The following is a 25,186-nucleotide window of genomic DNA, read 5'->3' as shown; positions in this document are numbered from 1 at the left end:
CCCTCCCTCCACACTAAGATGCACTGACCCCTCCCTCCACACTAAGATGCACTGACCCCTCCCTCCACACTAAGATGCACTGGTCCCTCCACACTAAGATGCACTGGTCCCTCCCTCCACACTAAGATGCACTGACCCCTCCCTCCACACTAAGATGCACTGGTCCCTCCACACTAAGATGCACTGACCCTTCCCTCCACACTAAGATGCACTGGTCACCCTCGGGCCAAGCAGCAAGATAACTGTCTTATCTCCCTGGGATTACCATGCTTGGCCTGACAAAAAACTTGGGGCACGACCCTTGGCCTCTCTAAGCTTCCACGTCACTCTTCATCACACAGCCTCTCCCCATGGATGAAGGAAGGGCTGCAGCAGCCACACACTCAACACGTGCGGCTCCACATCTGCAACAGATCAGGCCCTCACGTGCCAATAATGAATGTTTTCCTCTGCAAAGCTGCAGGGCTCTGTGAGCTGAAAATGTGTACAGCCGGGGCTCGCGAGGCAGGGTTTCCAGCTGTTTCCTCTCTCTCTACCCTCAGTCAGGGAAGCTGCCTCAAAGCCTTCGGGATGGAAACAGAATGTTCTATATGCAGCGAGAAAGGTAGCAGGGAGTTAGAGCAAACAGCCAGCCAACAAAAATGTCAGCCTAGAAATGAGAAGTCGCCGAGGGAAAGGAAGAGGTCTTTCTCTCTGCCTAGGGTCTTAGTTACTAGAGGATGGAAATTGCTCCCTGCTTGTAGAAGCGATGCCACACGTGGCTTTCCATGCCCCTTCAGTTGCCTGGAAACTTGACTCCATTTAATGTATTATGGTCAAGAGCCCAGGGCTTTACCCTCAAGCTCTTGGCCAGAAACGAAGAACACATATGTGCACAGGGCCTCAGGGAAGAACCCGTTCATTTTATGTGCTGATCCTAGGTTCACCCAGACTTTAAAGTCACATACCCATGTCCTATAATGGCAATAAAACGATTATAAAATCCATCAAACCTCTGATTTCAGAGTAGCTCAAGGAGGGGTATTTGATGACACTGTCTCTCTGTCATTGCTTTCACTTGTGGGGAGCACCCACTCACCTGGTCCTGGGGGTCCATCTTGGTCATCATCCTGTCTTCCAGAAGGTTAAAGGTTAGCACTTGGAGCACATACAACTGGTGTGCCATCTCGTTGTTGATGGCCCGCTGTGCTCGGATGACATGCTAGAGACGTGGTTGACAAATCAGATTTTTAAGAATTAGTAGAGAAAGGCTTTAGACCACAAAGTTAACTGTTATCATGATTCTGAAGTTTTGACAAGTGACTTCTTCCTTACCCAAAAGAACCTTCACCCCAACCCCATGCCACAGGAAGAAAACTTTCATGTGCAAATGAAGAGGGCTAAGGCTACCCTCTAGTGTCCTGAACACCCAGAGTCCGGTACCGTTGGACTAGACACAACCCATAAACTCCACAGCCCACTGCAACCACCAAGCTAGTCAATCCTGAACCTGAATAGCCACTTTGCTGGAATGTGTTCCTTGAAGCATCCCTTCCCTAGGAAATCATGGTACAGGCTCTGGCCCACATTTTCCTGTGTCTGTCTTGTACCCTGGGTCCTCCTTCTTGTGTGGCTCCCACATCCCTTTTTGTAGGACATGCCACTCCTTCAGTGAATTTTGTCACCAGTTTTATATGGTGGTAGTGGCCTTTTAATCTGTTTACTTCTCCATACCGCAACAATGTACCTGAACAATGGCAAAACACACGTGTGTGTGTGTGTGTGTGTGTGTGTGTGTGTGTGTGTGTGTGTGTGTGTGTAAGCTTGCTGAACTCCAGAGTTACAACATCAGATTGGGTTTGGTAGTTTGATAAACATTAAACTTGCTTCCTCCCAATAACCAGTAAGGAGGTAGTAAAGAACCCTCTCTGTTTGGTTCATCTCTAAACATTTACAAGGTTAACAATGTGAGCTTCTTTTCTGCTGAAGTTTAAGGATATTCCATCCTTCCAACTAGCTTCTTCATCAAAACCAGAACAAGCTCATACTGGTGGATTGGTTGAGCCAAGGCATTCCTGATTTCCTTTTTCTGCAAAACTAAGCCCAGGGACCAGCAGTCAAGCTGATGCCCTGGTTCTGTTCTGCTTGACTTCCTCCAGCAGGATGACTGTGCCCTCCAGCGACAAAGGCAGCTGCTGCAGTAAGGCACTGTCTGTGGCAATTCTAAAACACTCTCCCTCTCCCAGCCTGGCCCTATTGATGAACTCCAGTGTCAAATCCCAGAACAACCCACAAACGCCAGGTCATCTCTCCCCGGCACAGTGGCTTTGGCACACATAGGTACTCACTGTTAAAATGATGTAGCGCAGCTGCTTCTGGGCCAAAATATTAGCCATCTCCTGTGAAAGAAAAACACGGCCACAGAAGGCTTCGGTTAGAAAGGCTCCCTTCAATTCGGCAGGAATGACCTCATCCTGGGGCGTGCTTCTTCACTGTATATCAGCAGTATTTCTTAGAAAATAATCCATTTAAATCAATTTTTGTACATTCCACTTGGATTATAAAATCCAGGTCCAAAAGAAAAGTAAGATTTTTTTTTTTTGAATTTCTGGTTTTTTTTTTTTCTAGAAAAGAATTAAAAACTCAAACACTCCAAAGGACAGAAATGGTTTGCCCCCATGAGGCTGTCTCTGTCTCCCACAGTTCCTATCAGTACATTTTAACTTTGTAAATTTACTTAGAGAAGAATAAATAAGCAGACCAACCAAAAAAAAAGGAAAATAAAAGTCAAATGTTGAAAGTATTCCAAAAGCCAGTTCGTCGTAATTTGTGCAAAATGAGAATGAGGACCCCAGACCCTAGACTTGAGGAACTGGGTCTGAATTATGGAAGGACTAACAACTAGACAGAGGCACTCGCCTGGCTCAGCCTAGCTTCTCTCCTTTGCACTTAGCATTCCGAGGATTCCATTGCACTGGTTCCCAGGATTTGGACTTGTCATGGCTAATCCTGGTTTTCATCCTGACAAACCTAGAAAACCAGAACTTTAACTGAATAAGTGGTTGGACCAGATTTACCTGCGGGCATGTCTGTTGGGCATTTTCTTGATTGCTAACTATGTGGCTAGAGCTATCCCCAGGGAGTTGGGGCTGGATGCTTAAGCTTGCTGATCAAGGGCTTGGGTGCAAACCAGCGAGAAGAACGCCCACATGGTTCCTGCTGGAGTTCCTACCCTGGCCTCCCTCACTGTGATTTGTAAGCTGAAATAAATCCCTTCTTCTCCAAGATGCTTTTGGTCCCGGTGTTTATCATAGACACAGGACGCAATCTGGAAAAGGCCTGATTCAAAGATTATCTTTAGGAATACTGGTCAGCAAGTACTCAGGAAAAATTAGTAAAAACCAGCCTTGAAACTTCCAGAAAATATGAAAATACTGCTTATATTCAGGAAGACACCCAAATATTCCTTTTTGTGGTTGCTGGGGAGTATTGTTGGCATTGCAATTCTCCCTAAGAAGAAAGGCACCAAACTACCACTACAAAGCAAAACTATAAATTCTACCAAGATTAAATTAAATCTGCAGAAAGCTGGGAGAATCAAGAGCATGGGGAGAGAAGCTAACAGGGGTCATACAGGCAAGGAGGGCAGGAGCAGAACGGGAGAGCAGGGTCCATTTATCTAGGTTGACAAAGGAAACGTGATGACTTACAGTCAGAGGACAATCAAGGATGTCAACATTGCTCTCTACATCAACCTAACCGCGCCATCACCACCACAGAGAGGAACGCAAGCAGGAGAGAAGAGGGACGGAAGTTCAGAGCGCGCTCCGTTAGAAGGGGGCAGCTAGGGTGTCAGGCCCTGCCGGCCCTCAGCACCGGAAACGGTGGAGATACTCTCAGGTCAGCCTAAGTGACTAGGTGGCCTCAAAGTCTAGATCCAGTCCGAGGTCCTCTTCTGTGCTCTTAAAACCCAAACGAGGACCAAGTATACCTCCAGAAACAATGTGAGTGGCAACCCAGAAGACCCACTCTCCATGCTGGAGAAAGCGGTATTCTCTTTCCACGTAAACACAGGGCCCACGGGCTTCTTCTCTATCATATTCCTTCTCTTGGTCCAGATAACAAATAGAAGAATCAAAGAATCCCACAGCTCTTTTAATTTTTTTTTTAAAACTTCGTAAAATTATTTATAAAATCAAAGTGCCATTCAATGATCAGACCAACAAAAACGGGGGGAAAAATGTAGCTAGCTCATTGTTTCACACAATTTAAAAGTGAGTGAGAAGAAATAAGACAGTTTCATCATTTGCATATTTGTTTTCACAAATCTTCTGATTGGGGCACCTCAAGGATGCAGAGGACACCTCATTCTTTGTATTCCAAACCCAAGGGTTGATGTCTAACACAGAACAGACAAAAAAAAAAAAAGGTTTGATCAAAGATCAAAAGTATTTTATTGTAGGGTTAAGCCAGCCCCTTTAGGGGGCGGGTTTTGCCTCGGGCGATTGTGGACTGATATATCGAGCGCTCACCCTCCCTTTTTCTTTCCTACCTCCTGGGCTACGGGGGAACCTAGGTTCTGTAAGTTTACCATTAAAGTTGTAAATATTCCTTTATATCTGCATTGCAATCATTTACGCCGATACATTTTATACAATTCTCTTTAAGAATAGGAGATAGATCAGAGAGGAAACAAAAGTATCCTTGTTCTCCTCATGGATATATGTCTAATATTAGTGAACTGTTTAAATAATGATGAGAGCTTGCAGGGAACATATTAAAGCCTTAAATGATACAAGCATACATACTGAAATATATAGGTATACTGACATGGGAATCGGGCCACACATGTCTTTGTTGGTTTTAAAAGTAGTTTTGTAAATAGAAATGGCTAACTTCGGTGGGGAAAACACGCAAGTGGAAGAAATAAACGAAGAATAAAGAGGTCGTAGTGCCAGGAATGGGTCTGAGCAGTGAGAGCTGCAGGGGGCCACCCTGGGACCTTTCAGTCTTCTGCAGTTTGAATTTGTCTTTTCTGAATGTGTTACATAAAAGACATTTTCAAATAATTCTTATAAAACCATTATGTATTTGTAGAAAAATTTGGAAAACATCTTCTCAACACGTCTTCCATTAAAACAGCAAGCAAAGAAAAAGATCCACTTGCCCAGCAAGCAGTCACGCCTTCCCTGACAAAACCAAAGCACAAATTCCCTTCATCTGTGCAGCAAAAAAGGATTCCCCATGGGACGGTGGTGGCACATGTCTTTAATCCCAGCATTTAGGAGGCAGAAGCAGGCAGATCTCAGTGAGTTCAAGGACAGTCAGGACTGTTACACAGAGAAAGGCTGTCTCAAAAAAATTAACAAAAAAAAAAAGGAAAGAAGGAAGGAAGGAAAGAAAGAAAAGAAAGGATTCCCCAAGGGGAGGGACAGCACAATCACTGTCCCAAAAAAGACACCAAAACTTAGTTATTCCAAATTCATTGCATACATTTAGAAAATAAAAAAAAAAAATCCTGATAATGGAGTGCTCTGACCATGTCTGGCCCCAAGCAGGAAAGAAGCATCAAAGGCAAAGATGTTGACTGTAGCAGAATTGATCCAATGCCCTAGGCTTAATCATCGATTTTTTTAAAGGGAGTATTCTGTAAAAATTGAAAGCACAAACACTTAGCTAATAGTTTAATTGGAATGAGAAAGCAGACCTCATTTCCTCGTGATGTCTGGGAAGCCTCTACTGTGGGAGACTCCCGTTTCTTCACTTTTAAAAGCGAGTAGGAGGCGGGGCTCCCAGCTCTGGCTCTCACCACTGTGGTGACCACCGGTCACTGGTCAGGGTCTTTCCTCCCTTGGAGCCTCAGTTTCCTCGTTTGTAAAATGGAAATAACATGCTTTTCCCTTAACGTGAAAATGATACTAGAAACACTATCAATTTAGACCAGCTCAAATGCTATTGTGCATCTAAGGTCAAGTTCAGATAAAGGTGTTTACCCTCAGCTGTCAATACAATCTACGGCAACCCAGGTAAGCAGTTAGGGTAATTCCCATTTTACAAGCCTCCACTGAGCATCCAAAAGTAGGGTCATCATGAACGTGGGTCTTGATCTTCTAGGTTTGCTCTCCTATCTCACTCAGGTATTATTTTACATTTAAAATCCATAATACTTCCCCTGTTCTGATGAGCAAGTCTTAAATTCAATGACTTATATAGTCAACATTAACTCTGCATAGAAGGTAAAGACCTTATTGCTAATTTATTTCAAATACTAGCTAGTCGTATAATAGTCTGCAGATTTCTGCTGGATTATACAGTTACATTGATTGGTTTATTAAATAACTTAAGGTTATTAATCTATATTTTGTGATGGTTTGTTACTACCATAACAATGCTTGGTAAAAATGTGTGTGATTCCCATTTGAATAATTTCAAAAAATGATTCACATAATCCATACCTAATTTGTTTTTATTTCCATCATATTTCCATTATTTGTTTTTATTTGCATTATTATCAATGACCTGAAGTCAGAACAGATTGATATCTGATTTCTTATTTGCCCAAGATCAGAGAATTCAATTCAATAAGGTAACAATGGTGTTCAGTATAGGATACAAAAAAAAAAAACAAAAACAAAAAAACATAAGGTATATGCATTTTACTCAAGTCCAACTCCAAAGATCCAAGAAAAAAAAAAAAGAGATAGGCCTTGGGCAGTCATACACTTCCACTTTTGTTTACCCTGGTCTAAAATTTCCATGAACTTCTAAGAGTTCAGACTGGAATGCAAGTTTGTAACTCAGGAACCATGTGGTTTTTGTCAGAAGTCCTTGATTGTATGGCGAAGGGACAATGTTCCTCTAATGCACGGTCGGTGATATACCTTCCTCCCAGGCTGCCTGGGACTTAGCCTGAGTTCAGCAGACAAAAGTGCACCCCACCCACAACTCCACTCTAACCTGCCAAGTTCACCTTCAAGTTAAGTCAGAATCTATCACAATTACAGGCTAGTTTAAAACCCTGGGAAACAAACAAGGTCTTGGCAGTGCTGTGGAACTCTTGACGGCCTTTCTAGAGATAGGAAGAGGCATCCTTCCACCCAGGCTTTCAAAGAAGAGAATGTTGGTCAAGACAACACATGCGCATAGACCGCTAAACAGGAAAGCGCTCTGAAGTCTGAGCTAGAATCCAAGACGGCAAAATGCCACTTTCCCCAAATCTGCCTCAGCAATGGTCCTTTCTTCATTTAAATAACAAAAGCTATAGACCAAGGAAAGCATCAAATGATTAGTTTAATATGGGTATAGTTGAAGTCTTCCTCCTTTTAATGGTCTCCCAAGCCACATTCACAAACCCGGAGAAGCACCAAGCAGAGAGTTCCCTGACATTTGAAAGTGGTGATCTCAGCCAGTGAGCAATCTAGGAGACCCTTCTCATTCTCACCTGCTTCTCTACCCAGACTTGGGCCAAGTAAAGCACGCACAAGCAAATGGGGATCCCAGTGACCATCCAATGATAATGACAGATTCCAGGGGCTTCCACATCTGTCTCTACCACAGCAGCAATGCTTCTGCTTCTTCATGCTCCCAGCCTATGCCCCGGATCACACTGCTTTTCCGTCTTCATTTTCCCAGCCTATACCCTGGATCACACTTCACAGGAAAAGACTTTCTTGCTGCCACACTCCTAGCGTTCCTCCCCAGCCAAGCATTTAGGCATCTTCAGCTACTTTCTCCTCCCTGTCCAACCTGCATAGCATGGCTGCTCTGTAGCGCCCACCTTCAGACAGCTTACAGAGGGGAAGAAGAAATCATGTCTTCGAGGAGAGTTCCCAGCCTCAATCTTCATCACAGCTTGGGGACTAGAGAACTGTCACTCACCTGCCTCCTCTCGTCAGGGGCCTTCAGGAAAAGCGCGTTGATTACAGCAATAGTGTAAGTCTGGATTTCTTGATCTGTCCTGGAACAACCCAAACAACACAGGAAATGAGAAGAGGCTAGCCCTGAGTCAGCCCATGGGAAGGCAAAGTATCACACAAACATCGCAGCCCTTCACCAGTGAGAAAGGTGGTGCCTAGAAAATGTGGGTAGCACTGACAATGCATTCCCAGCATGCCTGGGCTGGACAGAGCAGATGCTTAGCTACTATTCTACAAAGTGATCAAAGGAGACCAGTTCTTGAGGCTAGTTGCCTGACTCTGCTTTCTTTATCAAGTACCAGATAATGTAAGGGGTATTGTGTATATGTGTGTGTGTGTGTGTGTGTGTGTATATGTGTGTGTATGTGTGTGTATGTGTGTGTATGTGTGTATGTGTCTGTATGTGTGTGTATGTGTTGTATGTGTGTATGTGTGTGTATGTGTGTATATGTGTGTATGTGTGTGTGTGTATGTGTGTGTATGTGTGTATATGTGTGTGTATGTGTATGTGTGTGTATGTGTGTGTGTATGTTGTGTATGTGTGTGTATGTGTGTGTATGTGTGTGTATGTGTGTGTATGTGTGTGTGTATGTGTATGTGTGTGTATGTGTGTGTATGTGCGTGTGTGTATGTGTGTGTATGTGTGTGTATGTGTGTGTGTATGTGTGTGTAATTTTCTGTTCAATGTCTGATACACGTGAGGGAGCAGTTGTAGATGTCTCAACATCCCTGGGCTTATCTAAAAGGAAACAGTTTTGTTCCCATGGCAATGTTATATATCCTATAAAGTCGTTGGCAAACAGAATCCTTGTAATAGCAATAAGTGTTGGCTTTTTTTTTCTAAATTTTTTATGGTTTATTTAGCTTTATTTTATGTGCATTGGTGTGAAGGTGTCAGATCCCCTGGAACTGGATTTTCAGACAGTTGTGAGCTGCCATGTGGGCACTGGGATTTGAACCCAGGTTCTCGGGAAGAGCAGTCAGTGCTCTTAACTGCTGAGCCATCTCTCCAGCCCCAAGTGTTGGCATTTTTGTTGTAAAAGTTTGCTTTTCACTGGGAAGAGAGCAGAAATTCCAAAGGAAGCAAAGATCTGGGGGAAGCCAAGTGGCAGCAGGAAATAAGGGCTCAAGGCAGAAACCACGAGCTTCAGAGCTGCACTTAGGGAAGATGCTATTTCCTAGGGTTGCTGTACAGAAGACAAAATTAGAAACTGCACCTCCATGCTTAGCACAGCGCGTAGTGAACAACAGGCTCCTTTTTTTTTTTTTATGTAGTGAACTGCACTGCAAATGAACATTTGTGGCCCTGAGTTTCAGAAATAAAATTTCGAACAGAAAAGTCAACAATGTTCACATTCAGAGACAGCGAACCAGTGTCATTTTCAGGGAGAATGCATACAGAAATGTCCTTCTGGGGAGTGAGCTGAGTCACAGGGGCCAGTCCACAGCTTCTCTGACTTAAGTTTTAAATTCTGCTCGTCCCCGTACTTCCAAATAAATTAACATCTACTGTATTTTTGTGGGTTATGCTATAAATGTATGTCAGCATCGTCAGTGTGTAGAGAACTGCTGGACTGACCCTTACATTGCTCTTAGATCACCATCCCCCATGGTCCGGTTAGGTTAATTCTTAAGAATAAGCAGATACGATAGAACCTCAGAGATAACAGAGGTGAGAGTCCTTGGGAGCCAGGTCCCCTTGATGCCGGGCAAAGTATTTCCTAAAACACATCTCCTTAAATCATTTCCGGTCTCTACAAGGCATCTTCATGACCTCCTAACTCCCTTCTTGTGTGAGTTAGCTCACAATGTCTTCTTGCACCAGAAGTGACCAGTGTTTAAATATAACAAGCCACATCACACAACAGAGTGCCCCTCAGGGTTCTCTTCAGAGGCACCCTTCTAGTTTACCAAAAAGTAGAAAAATGCAGGAAGCCCCAAAGATGGCAGGACTTGAGGGTAACTGTCTAACTTCCACACCCTAATTAGGCTTTTAAGCAATAAAATGCATGTGTTTTATTCATTCATCATTTTAATGGTGAAAGAAGCCTCCCTTTAAATATCCCTAGTAACGGTAACCCAGACTCAAAAGGACAAACGCTTCATGTGCTTTCTCATATACGGATCCTAGCTCCAAATCATTAGGTTTCAACACATATTAATCTGGAGTAACTACAGAAGCCAGGAAAGTAGAGACGGACCATGAAGGGAAGAGGAAAGCAGATCTAGACTCGGAGAGACAGACCATGAAGTGGGATGGATAGCAAGTGGAGAAGACCTGAGAGGAGCTGGGGAAGGAGAATGAATATAATCCAAACACATTGTATGAAATTCTCAAAGAATGTATTTTAAAAATTAAATCTAAAAGAAAATCCTACTTAAAATGCCAAAGTAATTATAAAAATAGTCCTTGTGCAACAGAAAATATTCTATAGGTAGGGCAGACTGTTGAGACCCTAAACTAGAAATGATCCTAGTACATCTTCTAAGAAGGACAACCCATTCGATGTCTCTCAAAATTCACCAGAGTTGAGTGTGTCCTACGGTCTAGGCACTGGGGACTGCAGACGTGGAGCACAGAGTCACTGTGCCATTGCAGTGTGATGACGGATAAGAGGAGCACCTGGTTTGGTACCAAACCAAAGCTTTTTTTGTGTGTAACTAAACCAACGCACAGTGTTTATTAAGCCATCCGAGTGATTGTTCTCCAGAAACACGGCACAAGAGTGCCTAGCGTGCTTACCCCTGAAGATGAGGAATGAGTTGGCCGATGGTGATCTCCTGGGCTACCTTCTGGTAGAGATCATGGCTGTTGAGAACCATTGACTCCAAAATGGCCAAGGACCTCTGCAGGATTGAGATGTCTATGGCAGACTTGTTCACAAAGCTTGCTATCTGAAAAACAAAATTAGGGCACAAATGACTGCCCGTGCATGGGTGGTAAGCCAAACAAAGAAGTCCAGAAGGGAGCAACTACAGGAATCGGGGAGCTCAGTGAAAAACAAGGCCCTGCGGATGCAACCTACTGCAAAAGACCAAGAAATACGTGGAACTAACAATGTCCATGAGTCATCGCAAAATGCAGCATTTTTTTTATGACTTAGCAATGACTGACTGCCTCTTCTAAGGACCATCCTACCAGGATTGATATTCTGATGTTCAGCTTTCAAAAACAGACTCATGATGAGGCCTCTTGTCTAAAAGAGCAATCTCAACTTTGCTGATGGCCACCCTTCCCCATGTCCTAAACTGCTCCTTCATCCACATAATCCAGAACCATGACTTTTATGTTCTTACTGTGTTCCTGCTATGTTCTTACGGTGCTCACACAAATCATACTTGCCAATATAATTTCACCGGTAAATATAATTTCACCGGTAAAGTTCTGCACCTGTCCACTCTTCTGGCTATTCTTAAATAAAAAAAAAAATATATTCTTATGCTTTCAATTTCCTGTGGCTAAATTAAACCTTTCTCTTGAATCATGCTAGATGTAGCAAACAGAAGTCACTGAAATTAGAAGTGCTAGGATAAGAGTCTAGTATGTAAAACATAGTCTCTAAGAAATCAGTCAGCAAAAACCTAAATACAATAAATCACAATATAAGAGGGAAGCAAAGCACAGGGTTAGAATAACGGCTCATAGCAATCCTAACACATAAGCACCATAAAGGTTTTATTTTGAAGACCTCATTAAAAGTTATTGCTGTCTGTTGACAGCTCCTACTAAAGACTGTTAATGACATCAACAAAAGGATGGCTTCAAAGCTGCCTGGCTTAGTTCTATGACCGTCAACTCTGGGCTCCCTCTGTCAACACCAGTTTCTCCCTTTGTGCCGTGCCATATATACCCCTTTCCCCTCAAACCCTTCCAATCCTGAACTTCCATAGAAAGGTGCCCTGGCAGTTTCCGGCTGCCATGCCATGGTTTCCGCGTGAGGGCCAGTGGTGAGGCAGGGATGGGGTCTTGGCTGACTCTCCCGCCAGATCCATGTGGCAACAGGAAGCAAGGAAGCAGTTCAGAGCCATGAGGTTTAACACGCCACACACTGTTTTTATAGCATGAACTGCAGGAAGTGTGCAGGGATTTTAAGATCCTTAAAAGACCATCTCAGTTCCTCTCTCTCGAACGTGTTTACTGTCCCTGGCATGCTCTTGCTGCAATTCTCACATCTGTTACAATCTACAAAATCCACCATGTGCACACCATCTCTCTTCCTGCAAGTCCAGTGTTTCTGACAAAAGCCCAGCTGCCCTCACAGTGTTCATGTCTATGCACCACTTATGTACTTGGTGCCCACAGAGGCCAGGCAGGGAGTCAGAGCTCCTGGTTGTGAGCAGCAGCATGGGTCCTGGGAACTGAATCCAAGTCCTGTAGAAGAGTACCCAGTTTCTTAACTGTTCAGCCATCTCTCTAGAACCTGGCCAACTTTTTCATTAAATGGAAATTTACCACTTACTTCCATAAACAGCCTCTGGCAATAATTACTTCCTCAAAATATTCCATTGGTACTCTCAAATGTTTTCTAAGATGAAGTATACCTTCTTAAAATAGGTTTTCAATTCTTTGCAGAACATTAATTCTCTCCTCACACAACGGGACAGAGTGGCAGTCACCTACGATCTTTGCTTTCATTTAAGGCATTAGCTTTGTCACCCATACTTCATTTTTAGGTGCCGTGCCTCCGTATTTCTCATCTAGGAACTAACTGTTCACCTTCATTTATACTCTTTATAATTCTTTTCTATGAAATCACCTCTCCTTTGACACAGAGTAACAACCATTTATGCAACCCTAAAACATTTCACCTAAAGAGCATTTTACATAAGCCCAGAGTTGGGAACAGGCCTGGTAGGAAGTGTGTGCCCAGTTTATCAGAGTACTCACACAGAGCTGACGGAAACATCAGCCAAGCTTTAAAACTGGCCTCTTCCCTTTGTTGTTACCTAGCAGGGGCTGTAGCCAGACTTTGAAAAGTCTCAATACTTTTAGTAGGGAGTGATCTAAGCAAATGCAATGACTGTCTTCTTCCAGGAAGCTAGAGACAAAGTCCTTAGGGAACGTACAAACATCCTCAGTGGCCAGTTTGTAAACTACAGATGGGAAAATAGCGAAAGAAGATTAGAGATCACCCGGTTAAATTCTAGATTAACAATGCTTCCTGTACCTTTCAGCATCTCCCATGTATCACTGAGCCTTCATCAAGGCAGGTGATGCAGCTCGGGCAGGCAGAGCACAGACTGGTGAAGGCAAGTTTGTATCCAGAAGGCAGTGACACTGGACGAGTTGGTAATAAGTATGCATTCAGCTTTCCTCATACCACTCATTTATGCAAATCAGTAAGTGAGAGGAATATTTGAGTAACTTTTAAAATGCTAAGGGGCAGGGCTGCAGGAGCAACAGCTCAGTTGGTAAAGTGCTTGTCTCACAAGCATAAGGCCCTATGTTTGATCTCCAGGACCCATGTGAAAAGTCAAGTGTAATGGTGTGGGCCTGTAATCTATCACTGGGAGAGGGAAGCGGGTGGATCCCTGAGGCTTGCTGGCCTGGCATAATTGGTAAGCTTCAAGTCTTTGTCTAAAAGGCTGAGATAAATGGCTCCAGAGGACCAACACTCAAAGATGACTTCTGACCTCACCACAACACACAAGCACGTACACCCACACAAGAGTGTACAACCCCACCAGCCCACCACACACACACAATCTAAGGGACATCAACAGTAATGTAAACCAATGGTAGCAAAAATACTTTTTAGGTTTCAAATGTCTTGCATGCTATCCAAACTTTAAAAAGCCATCCATAGTTATAAGGAAGCTGCACTGTCAAATTTGCAGGGGCTCAAAAATCTCTCCAGGTACCAAAAGGTAAAACTCATTGGGTCAAAGAAGAAGATGCTTGAATGTCTGCATCAGCATGAAAAGTATCTGTAAGATGAGCCAGGTCCTAGGAGCTTCTGTATGAGGTTTTCTCTCCAAGACAAAACACTGATATTTTATGTGGCTAGGAGGAAACTGCAAGGAATGTTCTATTCTTTCCTTCCTCTCTGATGGTTGCCCACTATTTCTCTAAGTACCAAGTCTTTGCAAGGCAACCACATTATTCACATCAGTACAGGATGGAGACATATCTGAGCTTTGTAAAATGAGATCTGCTGCAGCAGTTTGCAAACTAGAACCCAGAGCCACACTGACAAAGATAAAGTCACAGGAAAAGAGGCAGAGGTTAGCAAGTCAAAGCTGTTTCTGCAAACTGTTGCGTGAATTTGGCATTGGAAACCACAGGGAGAAGCAGCTTTGTGTGTTTCTTACCTAGGTTTTATTGAGATATATCTCTATTTAGAAAAAGTCCCCGCACACAAATCCAGGTGCTCACAATGTTGAATTTGGCCCCACTAACGAATAAAAGGGGGTTAACTTTCTACAACGTCAGTAGTTTTCTGCTGTTTTACAAATTCTCTTATCTAAGAAGCAATGCAATGGAAATTAGAAAAAGAATTTATGAAATACGCTGCTGCTAAAAATACTTCAGTTTTGATTTAAAATGCCAAGACAATTAGCTTTTGCATCCTTAGTTTAAATGTGATTTTAAATTTAATTTAAAGGGAACTGAAATCATCATAACTAGTTAGAAAACTCAATTACTTCCATTGTCTCTGAACACTTAACTCAGATCATTTAAAGAAACAAAGCTTTGTTATTGCTGACTCCTGACAAGGAGGATTTTACTTGAAAATACATTTAAATCAAGTTTCACATGTTACTTCGGTTTTTCAACTTCAAAGATTTAAAAAAAAATAAATGTTTCTCTGGCTAGTTAGAAAACTCAATTACTTCCATTGCCTGTGAACACTTAACTCACATCATTTAAAAAACAAGACTTTGTTATTCCTTACTCCTAACAAGGAGCGGTCTACTTGAAAATATATTCAAATCAAGTTTCATCATGTTCCTTCAACTTTTCTTCCATTTTTCAACTTCTAAAATTTTCTTTTAAAAATAAATGCTTCTCTGGCTTGGAGGTGGCTCATATAGAAGCAAGAATCCCTTAAGTCTGCTAGGAAGACCAGGGAGGGAAGCACAGCAGTCAGGGTCAGATAGGAAACCACCACAGATGTAGCTAAGGAGAAAGAACTCTGGCCCATGCCACCGAGGAGATTCCCCTTCACCATGACCCTGCCGACCTCCAAATCACTGTCCTCACTCCTCATAAAGAGAAGCTAGGTTTAGCTGCACAAAAGGAGAAGGAGGAGGAAGAGGAGGATAAAGAGAAGGAGAAGCAGAAAGAAGACAATGATTATGACAATGACAACAGTGCCCATAACAACAGTGAGAACCGTGACAGCTAATGCCACTGAGCAGACGTGACTTCCGGGAGCTTCTACTCAAACGGTGTCATCATCCCCAGAGGGTCTCTGGCACGTGATGAACAGGGCATTTGGATTGGGAAACAAGGCCTACTAAAAATTCAGAAACTGTTCAGAAAAATTAAGTATAAAATTCTAGAAAACCCAGTTCCTTCATGTGTAGATGTGTTTCTCTAGAGCTTATTCTAGGAAGACAAGGCATGGCAATTCATGTTCTAGTCTCAAAATATATTGCCTACAGCTCCTGCCACCACCAGCTGAATGCTTTCTGACACAGGAATATGCTTTTGATTATATCATCTATAATAGCTTCTTTTTAGCAATTCAGTCAAACTGGCAATGCTGTGATCCTCTTTAACTTTTCTAACCTGGGTTCATAGATGTATGACAGGAAATATTTAGAAATATGTCAATAAGCCCCTTAGCTTCCAATTAGCTCTTACCTTAAATAACCATGCAATGTCCTGCAGACATGGGATCTGCAGGGCTTCCACTGACAACACCCTGTTCCAGAGTTTCTTTCCTGCCTTATTTAAAGTAGTTTTCCAAGAAGAACATCAAATGGAAAAACCAGTAACATTAGCCTTCAAGCAAGTACGGTGGTCTGAATGAAAATGGTCCCCATAGGCTTTTATATGTGCATGCTTCGTCCCCAGTTGATGAACTGCTTGGAAAGGATTAGGCGGTGTGTCCCTGAAAGGGGACTGTAAGATCTGAGAAGTCCATAACATTCCCAGTTAACCCAACCTCTGTCACATGCTTAGGTCTTAAGATCTATAGCTACACAGTAGAACTTTGATTTCTCCTTAACTCTAGGTTCTCACATGCTACCATTTATGATCTCTGTGGGGATCAAAATACAATTTTCATACAGCATTCGGGGGCCCTGTTCCCCATATATATAATACTACCAAAATCATTCCATCTTTCGACATAAAGAACTAAAGGAAGCAACTATAAAGCACCCACGATGCAGAGAATTGTGTATGCGGAGAAAAGGAACAGTGTTGAGCTTAGGGAAGCACAGACTACATTACCTTCTTTATGAATGCCACTGAGAATGTATCCCATGACACGATGCCATGGTCCATGAGCTCCACAAAGGCTGTCAAAGTGAAGGACAACATGTCTCCAAAGCTGCAAAACAAGAGACATCAGAGTCACTGACCCTAAGATGAGCACCAAGAAAGATGTAGACATGAGATGGTTTAGGAAAGTAAAATGATCAAAGACCATAGGGATAAGAAGCCAGACACTAACAGGAAATACTCATATACACATTGTGGGAAAGGGCAGAAACCTAAAACAACCAAGCAGAGTCAGTGACTGGACAGGTTTGCCTTATGTGGGCCACACTTTGGAGAGCTGGGTCACATTGGACAATTCACTTGACTGCTCTGAGACTCTGTTTACTTCATGGGGAAGCTGGATAATTGCTATGTAACCACAAGATGCAGACAGAGCACTTGACCGACTGTGAAGGGTAAAAGTGTTCAGGTTAGCTTAAGTGACTTCTCAGCAAATGGCAGATGAATTAAAAGAGGAAATGTATGGGCCACAGGAATCAGGAAGAAAACTTAAAAACAATTATGTTAAGAATACTAATGTGACAGGCCAAGACAATGCAACTCTTCTTCTATCTTATATTCTTGCTGCTTTCTTGCACAGAGCCCTCCTACCAGCAGCTTATCTTAGCTTCTTTTAAAATGCTTGCTTGTGCAAATCCCGCCCCCCACAGATGTTGAGCAAGATAACGAGATATGGGTTTTGCCTTTAAAACCCCTTGGTCTAAATGTTCAGGGCTTCATATAGGTCCAAATACCCGAGTGTAGGCAGCTGGCTACAAACTGTGTCTGTGTGGCCATCTCTGGTGGGCTCCCTGCAGCACTAGCCCTTGAGACAGAATTCAAAGGCAATGAAAAGATGGCTCAGGGGTTAAGCACTCCTGGCGCCCTTGAAGAGGGCCAAGAGTTCAGTTCCCAGCACCCATGTTGGGTGACTCACAACCACCCGTAGTGTAATTTCAGCTCCTGAGGAATCCAAAGCCCTCTTCTGCCTCCACAGGCTCTTATCCACACATGAGCATAAACCCATGTATACAAATAAGTCAAAAGAAATCTCAAAATAGCATTCATGTGCTCTATACCAGTGATTTTCAACCCCTTTAGAGTCACATATCAGATATTTACATTAGGATTTATAACAGTTGCAAATTTATACTTATGAAGTAGCAGCAAAACAATTTAATGGCGGGGGTCACTAGGGTCGAGGCATTAAGAAGATTGAGAATCACTGCTCTCTATGCTTGCATGTATATACACATATAAGTAAACTCACTTGTTTTAACTTAGCTAGGATTTTATCTTTAGCCATTTGGGTTTTAAGGAATGTCTGTATGTGGGAGGCATGGAAGTTCTTGTGCTCACAGATAAGTACTGAAGAGGCCCCTGGGCTCTTATTGTGAGCCTGCCCATCTATAGAACCCATCTTTGTGGAAGACATCACATGTTGTCAATCTACAGAACCCATATTTATGGGAGAGGTCACACGTACTCTACAAAGCATTTTAATGTTGTCATGACCTATGCTTTATTGTGCACATGGGGCTGAGTTTGTCACCAGGAGAGATGTAACTGTCTTTACATCACTGGGGTTACGCTCCTGAAGAGGGAGGGCAGTGAAGCCCAGATCTCGTGCTTTTTCTGGCACAAGAAGGAGTTCGTGCTCAATTCCGTGTTCCTGCCACAATGAGCTACCTCACCAAAGAAACCATCACAGAATGCCACACGTGACTTCTCTACTACATTGTATAGTAATGTGAATTTCCACACTCGGTTTTAGTTGGTTGTTCAGACTTCACATTTACAGAATAACACATCATATTAGTTCTCCATTTCAAAGTCCCATAACAGAATTAGGTTGAAGTTCCCTATTTTCAACGAATACAGTAAAAAAAAAAAAAAGAGAGAGAGGTTCACGGCTCATCTACAGCCTCATCTCCACACCCCTCCCTGCTGCCATTCTGCTCGGTCCAGCTTTAAAAAGCAGCTTTCGTCTTGGAAGCCACCGTGCTGAAAGGAACCCACCAAAATGGCAGTGACTCTCACAGGACAATAAAGAGGAAGAGACTCACTAAAAAGAAACAGTTAGGTGGCCTCTAGTCATGTGGTAAAGGTTGGGCCTCCAGTTCTATATAGCAAGTGATCTCACCATCCTGGCTTCAGTTTCTTCACTTATTAAAAGCAAGTGAGGAGGGAGTCCTTATGATGATAGAGCGGTCCGGACCCCAGAAGTGATTTAGAAAAGAGAAGCCAGCTAATGTGCCTGCCCTTCAAACGGTACAGAGAACAGTGAACAGCAGATGAGGGATGGCTAATGCCACCACATAAAGGAAGTATTCTGAGAAACAACTGAAGCTCAGGGTTTCACACACTACACGCCCCACTGTGTAAAATATAGCCTGTTCTTAGAAGCAGGAACAGCACAAGGATCCCCGATCTCCCAGGTGCCCCTAGGTGGCATCAGAGGATCGTGCCTCAAAAAAACTCCATACAGAAAATGCATTATTGGAAAGAGCAAAAAACTATAATGAGTAGAAAACAGGCTTTAAAAAAAAAGAGAGAGAGAAAAGAACCAAGGGAGGTTAAATAAAACTGTAGAAGTATCCCTAAATACAATAAGTTATGAGAAAAATCCATTATAGGCCCCTAAAAGAGAAAAATGTTTCAGGATATAAAAAGCAGGTAACAAATTCAATTAGTAATATTTATTTTATTACTACACTGGGTAGGTATCTGTATTGCTGGGAAAACATTATAATGTATGTATTGTTCAGAAGTAATACTGGCTATTTTGTTTATTTGATTACAAGGCGTAGAACAATCTGGCAGTGGCTTATACCATGTGCTAAAGGTTCACGGACACTAAAAGGGTCTGCCACATCCCTCATAGAAGGATCCATCCTAGCCTCTGCTCGGCACCAAAATGTCTGACTTAGTGACTTCAATAGAAGAATCAACCAAAGAACAAGAATAGCTCAGGAAAGCATGCACTGCTGGCTCAACCCTTCCTTTCCCGTCAGCTACCTGAGCCTGGGAGTATCCATGGCCTTAGGTTCAACATTTGTCTTCATTAGGTCCTTTAAAAACAACAGGAAAACCATATATATTCCTTCTAAAAAGATCTACAGGCAAAATGACTCAGCTCCCCAGCTGTAATCTCATTCCAAACGGCCTTAGGGAGGTAACCATTCTCCCTTAGAATGTTCAAGAGCTCTACAGGTTCCTCTAACAGGCTTCAAGTCCCAGGAAAGGAAGATGGATGGAGAGAAGTGTGCTGGTTTCTGAATCTCCAAACTGGGCTGTCTAAGACTTCAATCTGAATAGCTATTAAGGAGAAAGAGCAGAAATTCCCAGGCAGCAGATAGGAAGCTCTGAACTTGTCAGTCATCATCAACGCTGATGACCGACAAGAACAGAAAGGCTGTATGTATCTCATTATGTGACTATCACGATGCTCTTGGTTCAGAATTGGCCCATTCACTAAAGCAATAGCTAGATGACTGACTGATAGAAAGAATCACACAATGTCCTCCTAATGCATTCAATGTTAACATAGTAGTGTATTATGTGTGCTATTTGGTACAATATACAACACACGTGCACGCAATACACATTATAGCATATGGTTATACATATATTTCAAAAATAACATAGAAGTCATTATGGCTAATTGCTAAGTGACATAGTATGTTTCCATAAAGACTTGTTCACAATTAAACTACAAAACTTCAGCTGCAAGGAAAAGATACCATGCTAAATTTTTATTCTATTTTAAATCAAAAGAGTTTCTTTGAATGAAGTGGAGATAGCAGCTTTTATTGAATGCTGATTTCAATATTTACTTCCACTCCTGCGGGACTGACTCAGACTCCACAGAAAAAAAAAAATGAAAGCCCAGGTTCTACTTTTGAAATCAATGCTGAGTGGAAGATCAAGCCTTAAAAGAATGACAAATAGAAAGAAACCACATGGTACATTCCAGAACATATTTTAGTGTGTGTATGTGTGTGCGTGTGCGTGCGCGTTAGGCTAAAAATTTTGCAGTAGTGACTGCCACAAACTGCACTTGCTAGTCGACAGCCACTCTCCCAGCTGACAAACCATGTGTGCTGGAATGATTCAAATAAATGTTTCTCATCAACTTGTAGATGAAACCTTCATTCCAGCAAAACACAGCCAATCTAAAAACAAACGCGTAAACTTAAGCTGCTAATTTTGTAAAAGTTAAGGCCTTCCAAATGTTTTCTTAGGATAGTGTGCCCAATAACGGACATGAGAAATGATGAACATAAGGAAAACTTTTAAATCTATTCATGAACAGTTGCAAATAGAGCCTTAATTGTCACGGGCTAGAGTTCCCTGTTTAGGCTTCCACGTACTTTCTATCAAATATGGGTAACATTTATCTACATTGGAAGTTGTAGATACCTAAATCCCTAAACTGACAGTCTACTTATGCTCCAGAATCAATTTCATTTGTATCAGTAGGCACGCTCATGACTTCTTTCCTGAACTTTTAAATTGGTTATATTTCTATTGGCCTACCTGCCTGTCTTCCTTATGTCAATATCATACTGTCCTGATAACCAGCCTTACAGTGAATCTTATGGACACCTTATGCAAGCCTCTGATTTTAATATTGACTATTTTGGCTATTCTAGCCATTACATGTTTCAAATAAAATTTTAGAATTTTCTCATTTGTTTTGTTTTTAATTTTTAACATTTTTTTATTTATTATATATGTACTTTGAGGGAATTTTATTTTTTGGTGTGGTTGAGTGTGGTGTGTGCGTGTATGTGTGTGCGTGTGTACATGTGCGGATGCATGCACACTTCATAGCACACATGCAGAGGTCAAAGCATGACAGAGGTCAAAGGACAACTTGCAGGAGCTAGTTCTCTGCTTTCACCATCAGTTTCAGGGACTGAAAAAAAGTTCCCTTACCCAGTAAGACATCTCACAGGCCCTCATTTTTTTTCAGTGATTTATATAGCATTAAACTAGAATTTGTAGAGAATTAGTATCTTCAGTATTGTTTGTTAATCCATAAAATGGTCTTTTTCCTTTGATTTAAGTCTTTAATGGCACTTAGCAATGCTTTCATTTTTCAGTGAACACATACTGCCCATTTGGGTTGAATTTATTCATAAGAATTTTCCCTTTTCTCATTTTATACTCTATGAATGGAAACTATAATGTCATTCCTATTTGTTTACTGTAAACAAGAAAGAACACAATATTTTATACAGGTCTATTATATCTCAAGACCTTGGTGGATGTCATTACCACACCTGCCAGGCTCTCTGTAGCTTTGCTAGAATTTTCTACATAATTGGGTCTGCTATACATGGAGATAATCTCATGCCTTTCTGATACTATGTCTTTTAACTTCTTTCTTGGCTTTTCACAAAGAGTAACAACTCATACAGAACTCTGCCAAGTGGAAGTACAGGAAGAAAACATATTTGTCTTCTTGCTAATTGTGAAGATAAGAAAACATTAGACTTTCCGCCATTAGTTTGATTTTTTTTATAATAGATTTTTTTTTTTTTTATCAAGTTGATGTAGTTCCTGAGAGCTTCTAACATGAATGAAGATTGGGTTTATGGTCTTGTTCTCTATAAAATAATTACTTTATCTGATCGCTCATGTGTTTGTTAAAAGCTGAACACTGATTTTCAAATGTTAAGCTGTTTCTTGCATAAGTCACATGGGTCAGGATGTTAGACTCTTTGGTAAATATACGATAAAGCAATCTGAAGGAGGAGAGCATTACACCGGCTCATAGTTCTACCCATGTCAGCCATCATCAGAGGTTGTTTACCTCAGGATGGCAAAGAAAAAAGGTGAGTGCGTGCGTGCATGCGTGTGTGTGTGTGTGTGTGTGTGTGTGTGCGTGCACGCAGAAAAGGGGGGGTGAAGAAAATGTATAACTACACTAGCAGTTTCCTTTCTATTTCATTGGGTTCTCAGTCTCTTGGAATAGTGTCCCTCCCACCCCCACTAGTAATTCTTTTTGGAAATGATATTATTTACATACACATATTCAAACATGCATGCATGCACACAAAACACAGAGACAGAGAGAGAGAATAATATAGTTTTTTATTGTCTAGGTAGTTTTCAATTAAATCAAACTGAAAATAGGAATGAACTATGTTCCCTCCACGTGTGAAAGGTTGCTGGGGGATAACATTCTTGACTTAGGACTGGCATCCGTCAAGATACATTAGTCTTTTATGCAATGCTTGGTTCTCTGTTAATACCTTGCTGAGGTCTTCTGTACCTCTTTTCACTGGAAGACTGGTCTATAATTTTTGTTTGTTTTTTGTTTGTTTGTTTGTTTTGAGACAAGGTTTCTCTGTGTAGCCCTGGCTGTCCTGGACGTCACTTTGTAGACCAGGCTGACCTTGAACTCACAGAGATCCACCTGCCTCTGACTCCTGAGTTCAGAGTTTAAAGGTATGCACCACCACTGCCTATCCTGGTTCATAAATTTTAATTCCTGTATTGTCATAGTCAAATGTAGGTATTTGTGGAATGATACATGCCACATAAAGTTGCTGCACACCGTTCCTCTCTATTTGTTATCCATTTGGTAATTCTTCCACAAAGGTATGATGTAATTTACTTATGTAATTATTTTTTCACACCAGCAAGGTTTTTTTTTTTAAATAATGATCTTAACCACCTAAGGAAACATGAACTACATGTTCATGTACATAAATCATACAGCTATTATTTATCAGGAGCCAGTTTTAATATATAGGTTTTGCTTTTCTAAGAAGCAGAGGCTGGGATAGAGTTAGGAGACTGAGGGGATTATTAGAAAACTAGGTAACATCTGTTACCTAAGTGGATCAGTCAGCAAAATGCTGATCTTGAAAGCAAAAGGACCTGGGCACGATGCTCCAGCTACATGCGTAAAATGTTAGCTATGGGGGTGGCACGTGACACCTCAGAGCTAGGGAAGCAGAAACAGGAGGGTCCCTGGGCTGCATGCACCAGACAGATATTCTAGCATACTTACTGAGTTTCAGGCCAGTGAGAGACTTTGTTTTGAAGGAAGTGGACATCCTTTCTGGGAATAGCAATCAAGGTCTCCCTCTGGACCCCACATGCATGTACACACATGTGAGATGCAGACCCCATACTCATGCAGACACTTGCACACAGGTAAAGAAAACTATAAAGCAGAAGGTAGGATTGGGTATGGTAAGTTTGCAGAACGAATGTAGATTAGATGCCTGAGAGAGGAGGAAGAAGATAAAGACCTATCAAACTGATGGCAAACTCTAGAACAGGTGAGTAATAAGAAGCTTCAGAATAAACTGCAGCTGTTGGAAGAGTCCCACCATGTGCAGAAAAATAGGTCCTAGTACTTTCCCCACGCTCAATGACTAGAGGCTGCTGGGAGATAACAGCCTTGACCTAAAGCTGGCATAGATCTAGAATGTGCTTTAGCCGAAAGCTGTCCAGTACTGAACTCCTCATGACTGAGAGGCAAGTGATTCTTCAAAGGAGATCAAAGCTGTGTGTTTCCACAGTAGGTATACACAGTGATTTCTATTTCATAAGGACTTCGTGCATGTTATCTAAAACTTAAAATTTGCTAGCAGAGAAACATTCCCAGTGTGCCTTCATCTTGCTGTTAAAATCAGCACTCTGCAATGATACACTCTCTGCTCTTCCTACTGCTCACCTCTGTGACGACCTTACTCTCAGAAATCTTCAAATAATTATTTTCTTAAAATTTCTTTATGATTTGTCTCTTTCTTTTTTCATCAATTGCTATTTTTATTCTCTATTTAATACGTTCAAATGTCCCCTACTCACCCAAGTATAAGTTTATATGCCTGATTTGTCTTTTAAATTTCTTTTATACACTATATTTTGATCATATTCTTTACTCTCCCTCAACTTATCACAGGTCCTCAAAAGCAAAACAAAACCAAAAATCAAAATACAAACGAACAAAACCCAGTAAGACAAACACCACCAGTATCACACACACACACCCCAAAAAAATACACGGTGTTCATTTCTATTGGCCCACTACTCCTGGCCATGGGCAGGACCAGTTACATTCCACTGACTTTCCCTTTTACAGAAGGCATCAATTCAATTGTAAATAACTTCTTGGTTAGAAACAGGACTTTGTGGTTGCTGGGAAGTGAATTCAGGAAGAACCAGAGTAGCTGAAGAAATGGATCAACATTAAGAGCACCATATGCTCTTCCAAAGATTCGGAGTTCAATTCCTAGCAACCACATGGTGGCTCACAACCATCTGTAATGAGATCTGGCACCCTCTTGAGGAAAAGACCTGGTCAGTCATCCTCATCAACTTAGACTATGAAACCTAATATGGAAAAGATCAACAGAATCGCCATATATTCATGCTTCAGCATTGCCAGGGCATAAATTTCATGCATTTTCTTTTTCATTTCCTCTGAAAGAACACCCTGTGCTCTTAGCCGCTGAGGCATCTTTCTAGTCCAGCAAAGTGATTTTCAACTTGTGGTTCATGACCCCTTTGGGGCTGAATAATCCTTTCACAGAGACTGCCAAAACATAGATATTTACATTATAATTCATAACAATAGCAAAATTAGGGTTATGAAGTAGCAACAAAAATAATCTTATGGTTGAAGGTCACCAACCACGGATCCCTATTAAATAGTCATAGTATTAGGAAGGCTGAGAAGAACCACTGCTGTAGCAGAATAATGAGTTTTCCCCTAAGCCAGACTTTAGTCTTAGGTTCTTGGCTGCTTTAGCAGTGCCAGATACGGGTTCTAACTCATGGAGTGGGCCTTGAATCTAATTTTAAGAAGTGGTTGGTTACACCCATAACATCT

At 41.8% G+C, this 25,186-nt stretch overlaps 1 protein-coding gene across 5 annotated transcripts in view; it reads right to left on the bottom strand.

The window, feature by feature from the left end:
• The window catches only part of Elmo1 (engulfment and cell motility 1), a 532,260-nt gene that overhangs the window by 325,155 nt on the left and 181,919 nt on the right, over window positions 1-25,186 (bottom strand). For 4 of the 5 annotated variants that reach the window (XM_026777428.1, XM_005369890.2, XM_026777431.1 and 1 more), the window contains 6 exons: window positions 16,300-16,399; window positions 10,639-10,790; window positions 7,858-7,936; window positions 3,690-3,734; window positions 2,328-2,378; window positions 1,079-1,201 (listed from right to left, as the gene is read on the bottom strand). In XM_026777428.1, the coding sequence (XP_026633229.1) occupies window positions 1,079-1,201; window positions 2,328-2,378; window positions 3,690-3,734; window positions 7,858-7,936; window positions 10,639-10,790; window positions 16,300-16,399 (550 nt within the window). The remainder of the gene's footprint in view (window positions 1-1,078; window positions 1,202-2,327; window positions 2,379-3,689; window positions 3,735-7,857; window positions 7,937-10,638; window positions 10,791-16,299; window positions 16,400-25,186) is intronic. The other variant, XM_026777430.1, reaches the window with a different exon arrangement.

Source organism: Microtus ochrogaster, unplaced genomic scaffold (genome assembly GCF_000317375.1).
Source record: "Microtus ochrogaster isolate Prairie Vole_2 unplaced genomic scaffold, MicOch1.0 UNK66, whole genome shotgun sequence".
NCBI classification, from domain to species: domain Eukaryota; kingdom Metazoa; phylum Chordata; class Mammalia; order Rodentia; family Cricetidae; genus Microtus; species Microtus ochrogaster.
The sequence above is the reverse complement of the archived record's forward strand: the minus strand, read 5'-3'. Positions and strand labels throughout refer to the sequence as shown.